Source organism: Phacochoerus africanus, chromosome 15 (genome assembly GCF_016906955.1).
Source record: "Phacochoerus africanus isolate WHEZ1 chromosome 15, ROS_Pafr_v1, whole genome shotgun sequence".
Classification (NCBI taxonomy): domain Eukaryota; kingdom Metazoa; phylum Chordata; class Mammalia; order Artiodactyla; family Suidae; genus Phacochoerus; species Phacochoerus africanus.
The window spans coordinates 43422925-43440487 of record NC_062558.1 but is presented as its reverse complement, the minus strand read 5'-3'; the positions used below and the strand labels follow the sequence as shown (position 1 = coordinate 43440487).

Here is a 17563-nt window from a genome sequence, read left to right as displayed (position 1 = left end):
ACAGTTATTTCTTCTTATGTTGGGAAGAGGGGAGATTTCCTTCCCAACTCTTCTTCTTCTTCTTCTTCTTTTTTTTATGGCCACACCCTCAGTAAATGGAAGTTTCCAGGTCAGGGACTGAATGTGAGCTGCAGCTGTCACCTACTCCCAGCTGTCTTTAACCCCACTGCGCTGGGCCAGGGATCAAACCTTTGCCTCCACTGCAACCCAAGCTGCCGCAGTCAGATTCTTAACCCATTGCACCACAGCAGGAACTCCTTTCCTACCCTTCTTGAGTTCTTTGAGCCAATCTAATAATTAGACATAAGACAGAGTAACAGTTGAAAAAAATTTAATTTATATGTACAGAGGTCTCATAGAAATAGGCAGTTTTCTACTTTTTAGACAAAGACACAATAAATTTGTGAAGAACTGACAAGACAAAGACATTTAGGCTCAGGGTCGTAATTTAATGAAGAAGTAAGGAGGTTTGTTTACACAGCCTTCTCGGCCCTGAATTCTTCATCTCTGGTGACAAGGATGTCTCTACCTCCTAGTGCAGGGGGGGCACTAGGGGGAGAATTATTTCCTCTTTCTGGAGACAAAGGAGGGTCAGAGTGTTCTTCCTGCATTGGCTGTTTCTTAAGGAACTTACTTCAAAATAAACAATATGATACTTTGGCATATTTTGAGGACAGCTTGTCCTAAGCCCCAATATTAGTGATAGGAAAATACAGTTGGTGAAAGTCTGACCTCTCATTTTAGACTTCCCCACCAACCTTTCATTCAGTGGTTTCATACACCAATTTTCAGTAAGAGTTGCAAAAGGACTTTTTTTTTCTAATTCCATCATTCCTCAACCATTGATTTGCTGCAATTCTTCTGTAAAGAAGAATTTTCCCCCATCAAGTAGAGAAATTTGGTTACCCCTAAATGTAGTTCTTACAAGAAAGGTAGTTCTTTATTATTGTCATTGCCACTTTCCAGAGACAGAGTTGGTGCCCTGTTTTCACTGCTGGTGGTGATCAGTAAGATGTTTTGTTTGGGGAAGAGCATGGTATGTTCGTTTCCTATTGCTGCTTACAGAAATCACTGCAAACTTGGTGGCTTAAAACAACAGAAATTTATTATCTTACAGATGGGGGGGTCAGAAGTCTGAAATGGGTCTCACTGGGCTGAAATCCAAGTATCAGCAGGGCTGCGTTCACTAACTTATAGAAGCCTTCCGCCCTCATTCCTCTGCACATGGCCCCATCAAAGCCAACAAGGGCGGTCTGCTCCTTCTGAAGCCCTGTTGCTCCGTCATTGACTCCAGCCTTCCTTGTATTGACTCTGGGCCCACCCAAACAACCCAGGATGATCTTTATCTTAAAGTCCTCAGGTTAGCTGCCTTAATTCTCTTGCTGTGTGACAGGACATACTGACAGGTTCTGAGGATCAGGATGTGGACATTTTAGGGGCTGTTATTCTGCCTATTAGGAGGGTTTGAATAGGTAGTATGTTCTGAATATTTCAGTCAATTACAGGTATATTCGTTTGATGTTCAAATTGCCCCAGCTTTGGCCAGTGGGAATCCTTCTTCTGGCCTCTGCAGGGTCCCCACCGCAGCTCCTGGATGGTTCTCTTGCTTTCTGATTCAAGGTGTAACAGAGATTCTTAGGCTCACCCTGCCCAGCCCCAAAGTCAGGTGTGGTTGTGCAGCACCCTGGCTGCAGCTGACAAATACATTTATATGGAAAAAGAAAATCATGCATTTAAAATCTTTTCAATTCAAATTTAACCTTCCAGAGTTTTTACTTGTCCTCATGTATCCCTTCATTTTTTAATTTTTTCTTTTTAGGGCCACACCTGTGGCATATGGAGGTTCTCAGGCTAGGGGTCGAATCAGAGCTGCAACTGCCAGCCTGCGCCACAGCCACAGCAACATCAGATCTGAGCTGCTATCTGTGACCTACAGCACAGCCTGCGGCTACATCGGATCCTTAACTCACTGAGCCAGGCCATCGATCAAACCCACATCCTCACAGACACTATGTCTTCATTTAAAGCCTTAGTTCTTATTACCCAGCTATATCCATACCATATAGTACATATGAAATAACTATCCACGGGAAATAATTTCAAAGGAACAACAACACTGAGACGTCTTAGTAAAGTTTAACATTTCTTTGCAGCTCTACCTATCCTTAAAATACAGAGGACAATTTGACATCATCTAGAAAAAGCTGAAAATGGGAAGTTCCCTGGTGGCCTAGCGGTTAAAGATTTAGAACTGTCACTGCTGTGGCTCAGGTTGCTTTTGTGGCACTGATTTGGTCCCTGGCCTGGGAACTTCCACATGCCATGGGTGAGGCCAAAAGAAAAAGAAAAAAAAATGAAAATTTCTGAAAAAAATGAAAAATCTTTACTTTTAGGTAAATACCTTTTCTGCTCTACAGAAAGGCACCAAGTCGGCCCAAAGATACACAGGTTAAGCATATTCGCTGCAAGAGCACCTGTGATCATGAGCACAGGGCTAGGTAGATAAGGGTTTTAGGACTGATCCTGGAGCAATGCAAAAGACTGAGGCTTATCCATACTTTACTGATAAGGAAAAGCTGAACACGAATCACTGGGTGAAGAGGTCAAGTCTGTTTCTGACAAAGAGATCTCCCTCCCAGTATGATCCCAACAATCTTTCTGTGTGATGGTTAACTATACAACCAGTTTCATGAATATTTCATCACAATTAAGAAGGCACCACTAATAAGATTAATAAGTTGAACATAAAAAAATCTTAAATGCATCTAGAGTACCTGACAAGCATATTCAAGTCAAAGATCCCCATTCACCTACTGACGGAGAGAGATATGATTTTTAATTTTGCTTTTGAAAATAAGGCTGCATGTGAAATTACAAAAATGGGTTTGGGGTAAGAAAATATTATGAACTCCTGACATGGCGCTGTCTTCAATTTATAATACTGCCATCGTTATTAACAAGTATCCTGTGACATGAAATTTATGACATCTTTTAAGGAATTACGTTTGTATTTATGATGACATCAATATCTCCAGTAAAAGTGTCTTTAAGCTACTGGGATACCTCATCAGCTCCCTGTAATTGATCACCCAATTGAATCAAGACAGTACATTTTCACACTGTGTTACAAAACTGACAATGTTCTTCTCCCCAAATCCAAGGCCCTTCTTTGTTTAGAAGATTTAGGTGGCAGTGAGGGTGTCTATTAAATTGCACAGAATTTGAACTGAGGCTCACTGGTGCCATTTGCTATCCTGGTGATCTTGAGCAATTAGCTTCTCTCTGAACCTGAACTTCCTCCTAAAATGGGGATGACAAGTCCTGTGGAGCTGTTTCCAAGAATCTAAAAATCGGGGGGGAAAAAGCTTGCCCTCTGAGCAGGGAAACTGTACATCAGCACATAAGACAAAGGGCAGAGAAATGCCAAAGGCTGCTCGGCTGGCAAGCCTGGGCTGTGGCTTGGGTAACGGTGTTATCGAATCCAGTGGAGGCCTGCCTGCCAGTTAGGACAGGAAACATGGAAATGTCAGGAGATTCCAGGATTCCACACCCAGTGTAAAGCCACCCATAGAGAGATGACCTGGTCCCAGTTTCTGCTGCTGCCTTCTGTCCCCTCTAGCCATGGGCCCATGCCACCTGTGCCGCCTTCCAAGGACAGTTTCACTTCCACAAGGGCCACCCATAGGAGAAGATGCTTGGCCCCAAGGACTTGGGGCACCAAGGCTCCTTGAGAGTCAGTCTCCAGTGGCAAGTAGCAAATCTGACTTCCCAGCTACACAGTCTGGCTTTTCAGAGAAATCGACCACAAGAGTCAGTGCGTTTGGGGCGGTGGGAGCCTCTAGCTAATTAGATTCTCAAGTTGTCTTTAAATTAGAATCACTGGCTTGGTAGCTGAGAAGGCGTCAGTCAGGCAACCCTGGCTGATTGATGGAAACTTCCCAGAGGGAGAGACTCAACGCAATGACAGGATCTAGCTGCTGAGTCTGAAGGGCACAGGGCCACCTCTAGGACCACAGGCAAGACACTAGTGTCCAAGGAAAGCACCAGTTTTTCCCCCAAAGAAACAAAACATCTCCATGTGGACATGTCTGGAGTAATTTTCTTTTTCCTTTCTCAAATTTCTACCTACCGCAGAGGATGGCTGTAAAAACTAAAAAGAGTTATTAGCACATGGAAAACTACAAACTACTATATGCAAGTGTTAGTGGATTTTTTTTTACTCTAAATTCAAATCTCTCGCATAAATATAAAACAGATGACCATCAGATGTCACTGGGTTTAATAAGTTAGCACAGTCACATCCAGATCTAAATGTTAAGCCCAACAGGCTGCTCTTCCATCATGACCATCTCAATACTGATGAGATTTCACATCCCAGTTCTTCAGAGGGAATGTTTCTTCAGAGCAGGAAAGGAATTTTATCAAGTTAGGACCACTGAGGCCCGTCGAAATTAAAGACTGGCTTTTTCTACTGTTCTGCCATTGTACAATCCTATTCCAGAGAGGCCTGAAATGAACCATGGGCCATCATGTTGAAACTAAAGTTCTGATCTTACAGGAAGAAGCCTCCACACTCTACTTCATCAGACTTTTCCAGGATGCAATGGCTAGGGGAAATAACCTTCTCGAACAGAGTAACCTGATTTTTTTTTTTTTTAAATGATTTGAAACAATCCCCTATCAAGCAGGGCATTTTAAAGGACAGAAACATTGAAATGCTAGCTCTGATTTTCTACATGGAATAGAACAAACCCAATCAACCAAATGATTAAACCCTAAGAAGTCCTTGAACACAAAAAAGGCTCACAGGTTTTGTGGGGGAGTAGGGGGTGGGGATGGGGTTAGTAACCTAAGCGTCCTCTCTTCCCTTGCTTAGAAACTGCTACCTGCCGAGAACAGCTTTCCCTTCTGGCCCAATTCTAGTTGGGATGTTCTGCATAACATAATAAGTTTTCCTCCAGGGCCACTGGAAACAAACCAGAAAGGAGGTGTTCCAAAATGGAACACAAAAGGAACGCAGGAAAACTTGACACTCTGTACTTAATGTTGTGATGGCAAGATTCATTGCATAATCTCTTTCCCAGTTAGGGTGTCTTGATGATATGAGAAAAGAAAATAGTACATGGAGTTGAAAAAAGCAGGGCCGTTTTAAAGACGACTATGAAAGTCCCTTGACCTTCTCCTCCATTAGGATCAGTTCCACTTCTAAACGTACACTCTTCCACCCCCACTATCAAACAGCAAAAGCCTCATATATTTAAAAGAAGATATACTGAAAATGTCATCAAAGCCTTAGACATTTTCATGATGCAAAATGAAAGCCTGCAGTATTTAACGGCTGTGGAAATGCCCTCCTATTTTTAACAATTACTTATTGAAAACCAGAGAGGTAGAAAATTTATTTATTTATGTCTTTTTTTTTTGTCTTTTGTCTTTTGTCTTTTTAGGGCCACACCTGCAGCACATGGAGGTTCCCAGGCCTAATCAGAGCTATAGCTGCTGGTCTACCCCACAGCTACAGCAACGCCAGATCCGAGCTGCATCTTCGACCTACACCACAGCTCACGGCAATGCCGGATCCTTAACCTACTGAGTGAGGTCAGGGATCAAACCCACAACCATGGTTCCTAGTTGGATTCGTTTCCACAGTGCCATGACAAGAACTCTAAGAGGTAGAAAATTTAGAGGAAATAACCTGAAAATATAACCGGTTGTCTTTTTAGATAGGAAAATAAAGACCAATGGGCTGATTCAATGACACAAAATACAAATACTAAGAATGTGTTATTCAAGAAGGTTCTCTTGCTAAAAATGAGGAAACGTGCTGCCTTCCCTAGTTAACAGAGTCGTAAGTTTTTGAATATGTGAAACATACCCTCTACAACAACCCTCAGAAGATGATCTTTTCAGGATAATTAAAGCTCACTTTCTTCCTGAAATGGTTTAGCCCATAATTACCTAAGAATTATACAGTGCCTAGCACTTAGTGCTGGGCAAAGGGCAGCCACTGTCACAATACACATATAACCCGAGTCTAGCTTCTAAACTCTAACAGAAACAATTAATCCCCTAATCAAACTGGTATAATGAATTTAAAAATCATTCAAGGAAACAAAAGTGTTCTCCCGGGAGTTCCCATCGTGGCGCAGTGGTTAAAGAATCCGACTAGGAACCATGAGGTTGCGGGTTCGGTCCCTGCCCTTGCTCAGTGGGTTAACAATCCGGCGTTGCTGTGAGCTGTGGTGTAGGTCGCAGATGCGGCTCGGATCCTGCGTTGCTGTGGCTCTGGTGTAGGCTGGCAGCTACAGCTCCGATTGGACCCCTAGCCTGGGAACCTCCATATGCCGCAGGAACGGCCCAAGAAATAGCAAAAAGACAAAAAAAAAAAAAGTGTTCTCCCTACAATGGAACTTTTAGAGGGATTCCACCATGCACTTGCGATAGGATATTACTAGTTTTGCCATCACCAAATTCATTGTGGTAATTTTACAGATATCTTTTTAGCCTTCATATATTTTAATATTCTTACTCAGCTAGGTAATGTTCAGACAGATGAGCCTGGATTACACAGCGGCATGCAGACTTCAGTGTGTTATGAGGAATGACTACAGGAATGGGGGATGGCTTCCCATAGAAGCCTCTCAGGCTGTGATAACTACTTTCAAATGTCAGAAGATCCGTTACTTTGGGGAGGGAGGACCCCTGTGGTTTCAGAGGACCACAAAAGGACAGTGAGATATCTGTGTGCAGGATGAATTCCAAGAGAGCTTTCTCACAGCACAGAGCTTCTGGAGATGCTCCCCAATGATAAGCCTGGCTAGGGATGGGAGACGGAGGTCACTACGCTCCAAGATGTCACTTGCGGAGTTCCCATTGTGGTGCAGCAGAAACGAATCTGACTAGTATCCATGAGGTTGTGGGTTTGATCCCTGGCCTTGCTCAGTGGGTGGGGGATCCAGCATGGCCATGAGCTGTGGTGTAGGTCACAGACTCAGCTCAGATCCCAAGTTGCTGTGGCTGTGGTATAGGCCAGCAGCTGCAGCTCCAGTGTGACCCTTAACCTGAGAACTTCCACATGCCGCTGGTGTAGCCCTAAAAAGAAAAAAAAAAAAAAAAAAGATGTCACTTGCAAGATGCCCTCCAAGACCTTTTCAAACGTGAGCTACAATGATGCTAGGTTATTAATATGCAATCTGTGAATGTCAAAGGAAAAGTAGAATGCCTCACCTTATGCTCAATACACCTAAGCCAGCTGCTTTTAGATTATGAGTTTTGGTTCATTGTACTGAAACAAAGACCTCTAGAGGATAAGTCAACTCTCCTAATTGCTTAGTTACCTACATTTAAGAGTAGCATGCTTGTGAACTCTCACATACCAAAGCCAATGTAGCCTAGAGCCTATGGGCTGATAGATGAGTGGATGGATGGATGGATGGATGGATGGAAGCAAGAAGAGGGAAGAGAGGAGGAAGTAAGAAAGAAAGGGAAAGAAGGAAGGATAGGGAAAAAAGGAGGAAGAGACACAGAAAAAAAATGTAAAAACCAAGTAAGGCACCATGTGCAGAAGGTTCTAGACCAAAAATGCCACCAGAGAGCTAGCAGAAGAACACGGAGGAGAAACCTGGGAAATGTCCTTACTTATGAGTTTAAGGGTCAGCATTTGCTCTTCACTGCCCTGGTCAAAAAACCAACTTTTTGGAAGTCCTGCCTCCCAAGCCTACCACCTCACAGCACATGGCACAAGGGTCTCTGTGCAATACTGCCTTTATCTGCTACTGTTCTGTACTCTTATTAAAGGTGTTATTATGTCTTGAACTGCATATAATCCCAACCACCACCACCTATGGTATGAAGAAATACTATCTTTTCAAATTGGTTCCAATCTTTTTTCTCTTCAGTTTTCTGTATATGAAATGCAGGTTCTCTCTCCTCACAAATGTATGTATGGATAGAAAATGCTCACAAGAGACATTGGCACATTTTGTGATCAGAAAGGAATAGATATCATATTGTATAGATGGGGGACCTGAATACAGTGAAGTCAAGTGACTGACTGGGGGCCCATGGCAAACTGCCAGTGGAAGCAGGGCCATACTTCCTACTAGAACTTTCTCTTTTAGTAAAGTACAACAAGTGGTGGGGAGGGCACAGGAAAATGAGGGGCCAGCAATGACAGCTAGCCTTCACGTTCACTAAGGATGAAGGTCTAACTGGGCTACTTTCATATAATCACTTTTTCCTGTTCCTGAGACCCTGGAAGAAGGAAATGGGAGCAAATGAGAGTATAGGTCCAAGGCTGGCTCAAGGCTGACTCTTACAAGCTACAGATCACAAAATATATGAGCTTCAAAAATATTTTCACTATGTTCTCTAGTGGGCTTTTTCTTTCCTGTCCTATATAGGAAGTATTGCAATATGTTTATGCTGCTCTGTAGTGAGGCTGTAGCCCAGGTGACCCAAAAGAAGACTTCCAAATTGTTTCCAGGCTTGGGGAGCCTGCTGCATTTCAGATCCATATTGCAATCCAAAAAAGGTCCAGCGCTTCTAATTTCTAATCGATGAAAAACAAACAAACAAACAAAACCCAGAGGAGAAGAAAGAAGCGATGAGGAGGAAAGGCAGGGAAGGGTGTAGGGCCTGGTCCGGGACACCCAGCCTCATTAGCATGCCAATGACTTAGAAGACAAATGATTTAACAATAATAAAGCAAAAGTTGCCCAGTGGATCATTTCCATTTCCCCACCACAAGCATCCAGAGAAAAAGGACAGACCATCAGGCAGGCAGAATGCATCTTCACCTACAGCAGTCTCCAAATCCATGGTTTTATTAACAAAGGAAGATTATCTGAATGAGAGAGTAATTTTTATTGCAAATAGAGCCGAAAACATTGTCTGACCCTTTTCCCAGAAACAGGAAAAAAAAAATTTGGGGGGGGGGGGGAGAGACTGGGTGGCCTGTGCTGCCCTTCTTTCTAATGATAACAGAGGTGGAAAGCCTGTTGGGCAGCCAGGGTCTATCATTACACAATTTCTCATTAACAGCTGCAAGATTGCACTTCTTGTGTTAAACAGAACAGGCATTTAACCCCCGAGCTCCTCCTGGGAAATAAGGCAGAAACTGCTTATTCACTTAGTCATAATTACCATTTTGCACAGGTCCCAGAGGAAGAGCTGTTCTCCATCAGTCTCTGAGGACGGTCCTGACTTTCCCAAAGCCGCACTGGCAGCTTATTGAGATAACACGCAAAATGAGTTTCCCCCAACCAAAAAAAAAAAAAAAAAGTATCACTATTTCATCCACCCCCCGTAAAATGAGAAGTGAGGGTGTTCCCTATTCATTCTGGTATAAAAGAACCTGGATTCTGGGAATATCTGGGCTTGCATTCTGCTCCTGCCTCGGCCATGTTTGGCTATCACTTGGGCTGAGTCCCTAAATCTCCCCAGCACCTGCTCCTTCAGTAAAACAGAGCTGATGCCACTCACCTGAGAGGACTGTTTGGGGAACAGATGCTCTCATAAGGCAAGGTGCCTGGAAGAGGGTAAGCTCTGGGTAAATGGGAGTTATCTCATCACTACTTAGTGGAATTTGAACACCTTGCTTGTCAGGGATACAGGGACCCCCAGGCATGCTCTCACACTGCTTGCCATCCACTGACTGATAAAGACCTAAGCATCTCTTTGTCAAGCCTTGACACCTGACACCCGTGTCCACCCACACACCCCCCAAAGAGACGTTTGGCAAAGCCCAAGCCCGTGTACCAAAGACTTATTGTCTCTGAGAACACCTTGCTTCTAAAAGCTGGGACTGTCTGTATCTCAAAGACGTCAACCGTACTCTCGATGCAAAGCAAAATCACAGCGCTCGACTTGGGCAGATTCTGGGTCCAAAACATATTGCACCAGAACATCTACTTCTAAGAATCACCAAGTGCATGCAGCTCTTACATCTTTAAGTCGCTGGCACAAAAAACTTTGACTGAGAAAGAAAAAATAACTGAAAGGTCAGAACAAATCACATTCTGAGTGTGTACCTTAAAGAAAGAGAAGCAAGAACACCACCACTGTATTTATACATAGAAATATTCCTACCAACAATAAAGAGTGCTTTCTTCCCGAAGGCTGTTCGTTCTTTCAACATCGACTTCTCAGTTCAGAGTTAGGCTGAGGGCACGGAAGCATGCAGACACAGAATACCCTCCAACCTAGACAGACAGGAATCTTTTGAGTCACACCACTCACTTGTTGATGGAAGTTGGGGAGATCACAGAATAAATTCCATTTCCACATCAGAAGACAAGAAGAGCTGGTTTTCAGGATCAATTACCTATGATAGTTTTAATAACAGGAGATGCACACTACCATCTCACTAGGTATATTACAGCTAGACAGCCTTTCAAAGGGGATAATTAACAAATTACTGTAAAACACTTAGCAGACATAATATAATGTGTTCTGTGAATATAGAATGATAAAAGCCACACAGTCCTACTTGACCATTATTAAATAGAATCTTCAAGCAACTGCACTTGAAAATAAACATCTTTCTCAACTCTGTGTATTCCGCACTAGACTGTAAGCCCCTTGAAGGAAGAGGCTGTGGCGGGGATCATCACAGCAGCCCCCTGCTTGGCTCCAAGAAACAGCCCTACCACCACATACTGAGTTGATATAATAAACGGTATAACAAACCTTCCTAAGGACTGTCTAAAATGTTCCTGGAAAGTTATACAGACTCTTGAAAATGTTTCCAGACCTTCCTATCACAGCCAGTGAATACTTGGAGAGGAGAAGCTTAGTGATGGATGATCACAAATTTTCAGTGTCTGCTGAACAGAAATGAAACTCCAGAGGGAAGATCAATTTTATGTGACTCAACCTCTTTCAAGCGTGGGTGACCTTGAGTCAACTGAATTTCACTGTCTAGAAAAGGTTACAAGAGTAATGAGCCCAGGGGGAAAGCTGCCTTGAACCTTCCAGGGCTTAAGACGCTGACCCTCTGTAAGCCTTGGCTTCTGAATTAGACCCAATTAAATAAGAGCGTTTTCTTCTCTAATATGGCATAAAACAACTGGCACGCACATCTCAACGTGCGCATGTTCCGATGGGCCTGCAAAGTGAGTCCACAGGTCACAGTTTACCATTCCCAGCAGATCCCATTATCAGCTACATTAGCTCAACAAATGTTTCAGTAAACTAAAGCAGCTATATAACTTGAACAAATAGGCAGATTTTACAGGATTTACACTCAGTGGTTCATTAATTGAATAAAGTGTCAGCATAACAAAACGGTTGCCTCGTGCCATCTCGGAGATGTAAAATCTCCCCTGGGCAGAACAGTCCATTTTCTAAGTTTCTCCTGTAATAGGCAGGGGACTGCACACCCTGCATTTCATTTAAATTAGCTAGATATTGTTTCGTGCTGTTGCCTTTCTGATCAAAACTGCGGAAAAGTAAAATAGGGGAAGCACACAGACTACTGCAGTGGCTTCAAATAATTAACTGGAAAAAAAGTGACTAGGGATAGACCAATGGCAAGTTTTATGCTTCTCATTCAGATACTAAAAATACTAAAAGCTAAACCCCTTTTTCAAGAATGCCAAAGACTGGTGATCACATGGCTCACTCCGAAATGAAGCTGAAATAGAAACTCTTATCACAGAACATCTGACCTGTATCCGCTACCAAAGAGTGAAATCACACTAGTCTTTTGAGTCATGATGCTGAGACATGTTAACATGAAATTAACTCTCTTGCCATATCTAGAAATCCCCCAACCTCTAACCCCTGTCCCCAAATCCACCAGCTAGGTCATTAACTGCCGTCCAGTGATGGAGGAAAATGTGTAAGAGGTTTGACCTCATAATCTCTAATCAATGTAACAGAATCCTAACACAGCACCAGGAGTGGCAGTTACTTTGTCAACAGTCACAGTACAAAATGAAAGCCAGTTGAGATAAATTCAAAACAAATTAGAATCTCTGGAGGAGGTTTCAATGGCCTAATTCAAGAGCCCATTTAAAAAGGGGGGGGGGGGGCAAGCAACAGAATAACACTTACTAAAGGAGACCTGCTTCCTAAAATTACTGGCTTGTTGATATGTCTCAATTCTAAAATGTCATGAGAAATCTGCTTGCCGTCACTAATTCTGCCGTAAAAGAAAGCATTACCAAAGAATGCTACCGAAAACAAAAGCCTTCATACAAGGAAGTAAAAATGGTAAGCACACAAGTATATTTTAAGAGGGACACTAAAAAAGCAGAAGTCACAGTCAGTTCAGAACACCAAGAAAAAAAAAATGAACAGAAGTTCCTAATTTTAGTAATATTATATATCCTCCCCCCCCAAAAAAAAACTGTCCATGAGTTAAGATTTGTTGATTTTACATATAGACACTTTATATATTTAGAGCTCCCTGCCCTTAAGGAAGAAAAGAAAAGGAAAAAAAGAAATTAAGCATTACATATGACATTTATAGAAATGAAAGGTTTTTTTTTTTTTTTAATGAAATTCAGGTTTCATTTGGGGGTTCCTGTTTTAGTTTTTCATTTGCCAGAAATTTTAAAAGGCACTGATTTTCAATGAACTTCAGATATACTGATACGCTAAAGTCTGGTATAGTAATGTTGATTTCACAACACTCCAAAAGGTCTCCACTCTTTCTTGACTTTCCCTGCTTGGTTTTGCTCATCACAGCATACTCCCTGCAAATCTACAAGATGCAGGGGCTATGAAGGGCAAGCTGACCAAAAACATCCAGCAAGCATGTATTCATGTACAACATTTGACTTTTCACAACAAATAATGCAAAGGGACTGATATTTTCTAGATCGTGGCTCTCGGGCTCATGGACTTGTAAAAATAATCTGATGATCACTTAGCATCATTACAAGAAACTTTTTTTTTTCTTATGTCAAAGATAACACTGAAGCAATCCTGGATGTGTAACCCTTGAAGGACTGATGCTTTCAAAACAGAATAGTTTTTGGTTTAGATTCCAGTATTTCACAAAAATGCCATGGTCTCAAACTCACCACAAAGGAGATGCCTCTTTTTATCAACTCCACCAAAAGCTCTTTAGCATCAAGAAGCCACATACTCCGTACAACTCATAATAGTGTCAATCAGGAAAAAATCCAACCCTAATCCTTGGGCACACTATTTGAAACTCACTATTAATCCGATGTGTGATCTTTTCTGGGGTGGTGCTAATGATATGAACTAATCATGTCTTTTTACTACTTCATCAATAATAAATCATTTTTGAGCTAAAATGACAACTTGGTATGGACCTCACCCGAGCCCCTTGCAATCCAATCAGGCCCTTCTTTGGTAATTTAAACAACAAATTCTTTCTAAAATCACTCATTCAACGTGCATTTTTAAGTGAGCCCCGTTTCCACCTTTTTACAAAGTGTCCGCTTGCAAGTTGAGGAAAGCCGCTCAAGAGACCCAAAATATAAAAAAACCTGGTGGGTGAGAATCCACTCCCTGTTGCCTGGGGGCACAAAAGAGAAAAGGGATGCAGGGAGCTGACTGGACTGGTGGACCTCAAGGGGAGCAAGCACAGAAAATAGCAATTGAAGTACGCGGAGTAAAAGGCAAACCGCCTGCACTCCCCAGCTCGGGCACCCAGAGGGAGCTGAAGAGAGGACGGAGTTGCAAAGGGGAACAGCAGGACGAACCAGGGAAGGAACGACCAGGATGGAACACTAGGGAAAGACGGGCATGGGGCAAGCAGGGATGGGGCAGGCGGGGGACCATATGTTGGGGCTAGAGGGGAGAAAAGGGATGACAGTGGGATAGGGATAAGGATGGGGCTGGAAGGACAAGCCTGGGGCAGGAGGAAACCACAGCAATGAAACAGGGAGAACCACAGGGATGCGGCTGGACCGAGAGACTGGGATGGGACAGGAAGGGGGGAAAGAGATGGAGCTCGTCCAGCAAAGTCACAACCACATCATAGCAACCCCTCGCTGGGGCGCTAGCGGCGCGCTGGACACGCCGCGCCGGGCACTTTGGGGCGCTTTATCCCGGAGTCCGCCCGACAGCCCTCCGATGCCCCATTTCAGAGACGGGAACAGCGAGGCCAACCCCGTAGCGCCCGCTCCCCGAGGTCGCCGGCCGGGGGACAGCAGCGCCTGAGCGCCCGACCCTCCCGGACACAGGGGGTCGCTGGCGGCCGCAGGGGGGCGGATACGAAGGGGTCGGCGCGGGCCCGGGAAGCCGGTACCTGGGCTCGGGCAGGACGATCTTCTTGCTGGCACGGGCGGCCGGGGTCGCCTTGCTCTTCTCCATCGCCATCAAGTAGCTGACATCGGCCAGCACGGCCTCCAGGTCCGCCATGTTGGCGAGCGGCGGCGGCGGCGGCGGCGGCGGCGGCTCCTCGGGACCCGGACGGGACGCGCTCCCGCCGCCGCCGCCCGCCTCGCCCCGACGTGGGGGGGCCGCCCCGGGGCAGCCCCCCCGCGCGCGCTCCCGCGCGCCGCGCCCCCCCCCCCCCGCGCGCCTCCGCCCGCCGCGCGCCCCGCGTCCGGCTCAGCGCCCCGCAGCCTCGTGCCCGCCCCGCCTCCTGCGCGCGCCGCTCGCAGCCCCGCGCACGCGCCGCCGCCCCCGCCCCTTCCGCGAGGGTCGGCAGGGAGCGCGCGCCCCGCGGCCAGTGCCCCCAGGCCCCCGGGCTGAGCAGCCTGGCCTGGCCCTGCCCACCCTTCGCCGCCTGACCCAGTCCCTGTAGGCACCGTTCCGCCCTCCCCTCAGAGTGGCCACGGGGGACTTCCTCTCCTCCTCCTCTCTCTTCTCCCGACTTCCCGCCCGCCGCTCCCGCCGCTCTCACGCCCCCTCTCCCCTGGGACCTCTGCGAGCCCGGGGCGCCCCGGACCCGACGCCTACCACCCAAGGGAGGTCTCTGTGCCCCGGAGACGTCAGTTCTCAAACTGAACAGTGTCCATCAGCATCCACCAGGAGATCTGGGGTGGCCCCAGAAATGCATGTGCCCACCTGTCCCGCCCAGGTGCTGCTGAAGCCGTGGTCCCCGTCACCTTTGAACAGCGCTCCGCAGACCTGCCCCTAAGCCTCAGTCCTGACCCTGAAAACCGCCCCTCCGCCCCCAGGCCCCGGCCCCCAGCCCCGTAAACTCAGAAAAGAGAAATCTAACAGCTGGAGTAGGGTGCTTGTCTCAAGCTAAGCAGGGCAAAATGAGGTGAGAGCTCCCTCGTGGGAGCGGAGCTGCCCTTAGGAGCCCACTGGTGGATGAGCTGTCTGCCCAAGGATGGTCTCTGCTCCCTTGCCCGCAAAGGTTTGAGTTTAAATGTTAAAATGTTCCCTGAGAACTAGAATTATTCTTGCTCTTGTGGTTTTACCATCAATTCAAGAAACAATTAGGGGAGCCCTACTGTGAGCACAGATCCACCACAAGGGTGATATAGGGAAGTAGAAGAGGTGGAGGCCAAACACCCAGGCAGGAGGGAATTTCCAGCTTCCTGATCCTCAGTCTGGGGTGGGTGTCTGGAGTCACCACTGCCCCTGTGGGCCTGGGGTTTTCATTTACTTCTTATTTTTTTCACAGTGGTACACACAAGTCCACAGTGAGAACCATCACTCCTGCCAGAGTGATGTTAAGGGGCCCCCAGGAAGTCTTACAAAGACATAAGCTGAGAATCAGTGGATCAAAAATTATATATATATACTTTTTTTTTTTCTTGTCTTTTGTTGTTGTTGCTATTTCTTGGGCCTCTCCCGCGGCATATGGAGGTTCCCAGGCTAGGGGTTGAATCGGAGCTGTAGCCACCGGCCTATGCCAGAGCCACAGCAACGCGGGATCTGAGCCGCGTCTGCAACCTACACCACAGCCCACGGCAACGCCGGATTGTTAACCCACTGAGCAAGGGCAGGGACCGAATCCGCAACCTCATGGCTCCTAGTCGGATTCGTTAACCACTGCGCCACGACGGGAACTCCATATATATACTTTTAATTCATCCCCTCTGGTCACATTGCACCAAGAGCCTCGACTTTACTAGGATTTGAGTAAATGTTCTGTCAATAGTTTACGTGGTCAACAGAGTTCACCAGAAATGGTTAAGGACATTAAATGTAATGTCACAGCAGAAGCAGCCTGATTTGGTCATATAAGAAGCCTGCTCTCTTTTGTTCTCTTCTCTCACCCCCCCTTCATCTTTTTCCTGTATGCCTGCCATCACAATTGGCTGCTTTAACCAGATGTTTCTCAAGATCTAAGGCACAATATTCAGTGAAGTTGTCCAGAAAAGGACAAGAGGGGTGTAAGAAATAAGCACACAACTCAAAGGAGTTTGGTCAGGCAGCAGAAAGCCAAAATGATGAGGGGACACAAAATACACCAATGAGACAAAGATTTGCATGAGCCAAATACCAAACTTTCATCTTCCACCCACTTTTTTTTTTGCCAAAAAACAGGAACACAGAATGTCTTGTCAAAGGTCACCCCAAAAGGAGGGGTAAGTTCCCAAAAAAGCATAACGCATCTTTATGATTTAATTAATACATTTTCTTTCAATCTATCTTTTTTATCATCCAAGTTTCACATGATTGTCAAATGAATACATACTTCTGGCTACATTTTCACAGTCTTCCAAATATGGAGATTTTTAACCTTGCCTCTTTGAATTGTGTTAATAATTTGTTTTGTTTTGTTTTTCCTTTCTTCCTTTTTTTGAGGGGAAGAGAAGGGTTGCAGCATGGTATATTAAGTTTGGAACTAGAGACACATCTGTATTCAAATCCTTGCTCTGTTCTGATTAGCTGGGTGATCTGAGAGGTACCATTTTATTCTCCATGCTTTGTGGTATTCATTAGTACAATGAGAATGAGGCCACTGATCCCGGGGGTGTTAAGACAAAGGAGATAATACTCATAAAAATGCACCTTGCCTGACACCCAGTAGGTCCCCAACAAAGGTCACTGCCTTTCCTCTATTTTGCTTCATTTTTACTCTCATCTGCTAGAGAAGATACATTGAAATGAGTCATTTCTAGAAATACCCTTGAAGCAGAAAGACACCCTTACCAAAAAGTAACATCTCCTTCGTGCATTTCTAGGAATGCAAATTGGCAAAAAAAAAAAAATATATATATATATATATACACACACACACACAAATATATATGTATATATACATATATCCCATGTATATATGTGTGTGTATATATATATCCTTTTATATATAGATGCAAGCAATGAGTCTTCTAGTTAAAAGAACTGTGAGTCCAAAATTGGGTTCCCTAACCGAAGCCCCTCCACAGTGAAGTCAATGACCAAAGCACGCGGAGTGTGAACTTGGGATTCCTGGCTCACTCCTTTCCTCTCTTGCTATCTCCACTCACTGCCCCGCCCCCGCCCTTTCCCCCGACTCTTAATGCTGAACAGCTTCTTGTGTTCATTGCAAACAAAAGGCACTAATGACAGTGATGAAGCTCTCATAACTGACCTGCTGTCTCCTGTTGCTAAACACCAACACCAGCCTGTAATCATTATGGACGAACCGAGAAAACAAATAGCAACCCATTCGTGCTCAGCCAATAATGCTCCC

General features: G+C 45.1%; 1 protein-coding gene across 1 annotated transcript in view; it reads right to left on the bottom strand.

Annotated features, from left to right (window-relative positions):
- Positions 1-14420, bottom strand: part of GRK3 (G protein-coupled receptor kinase 3) — a 128144-nt gene extending 113724 nt beyond the window's left edge. The window contains exon 1 of the mRNA XM_047762235.1: positions 14231-14420. Within this exon, the coding sequence (XP_047618191.1) occupies positions 14231-14343 (113 nt within the window). The 5' untranslated portion in view covers positions 14344-14420. The remainder of the gene's footprint in view (positions 1-14230) is intronic.
- Between the last annotated feature and the right edge of the window lie 3143 nt (positions 14421-17563).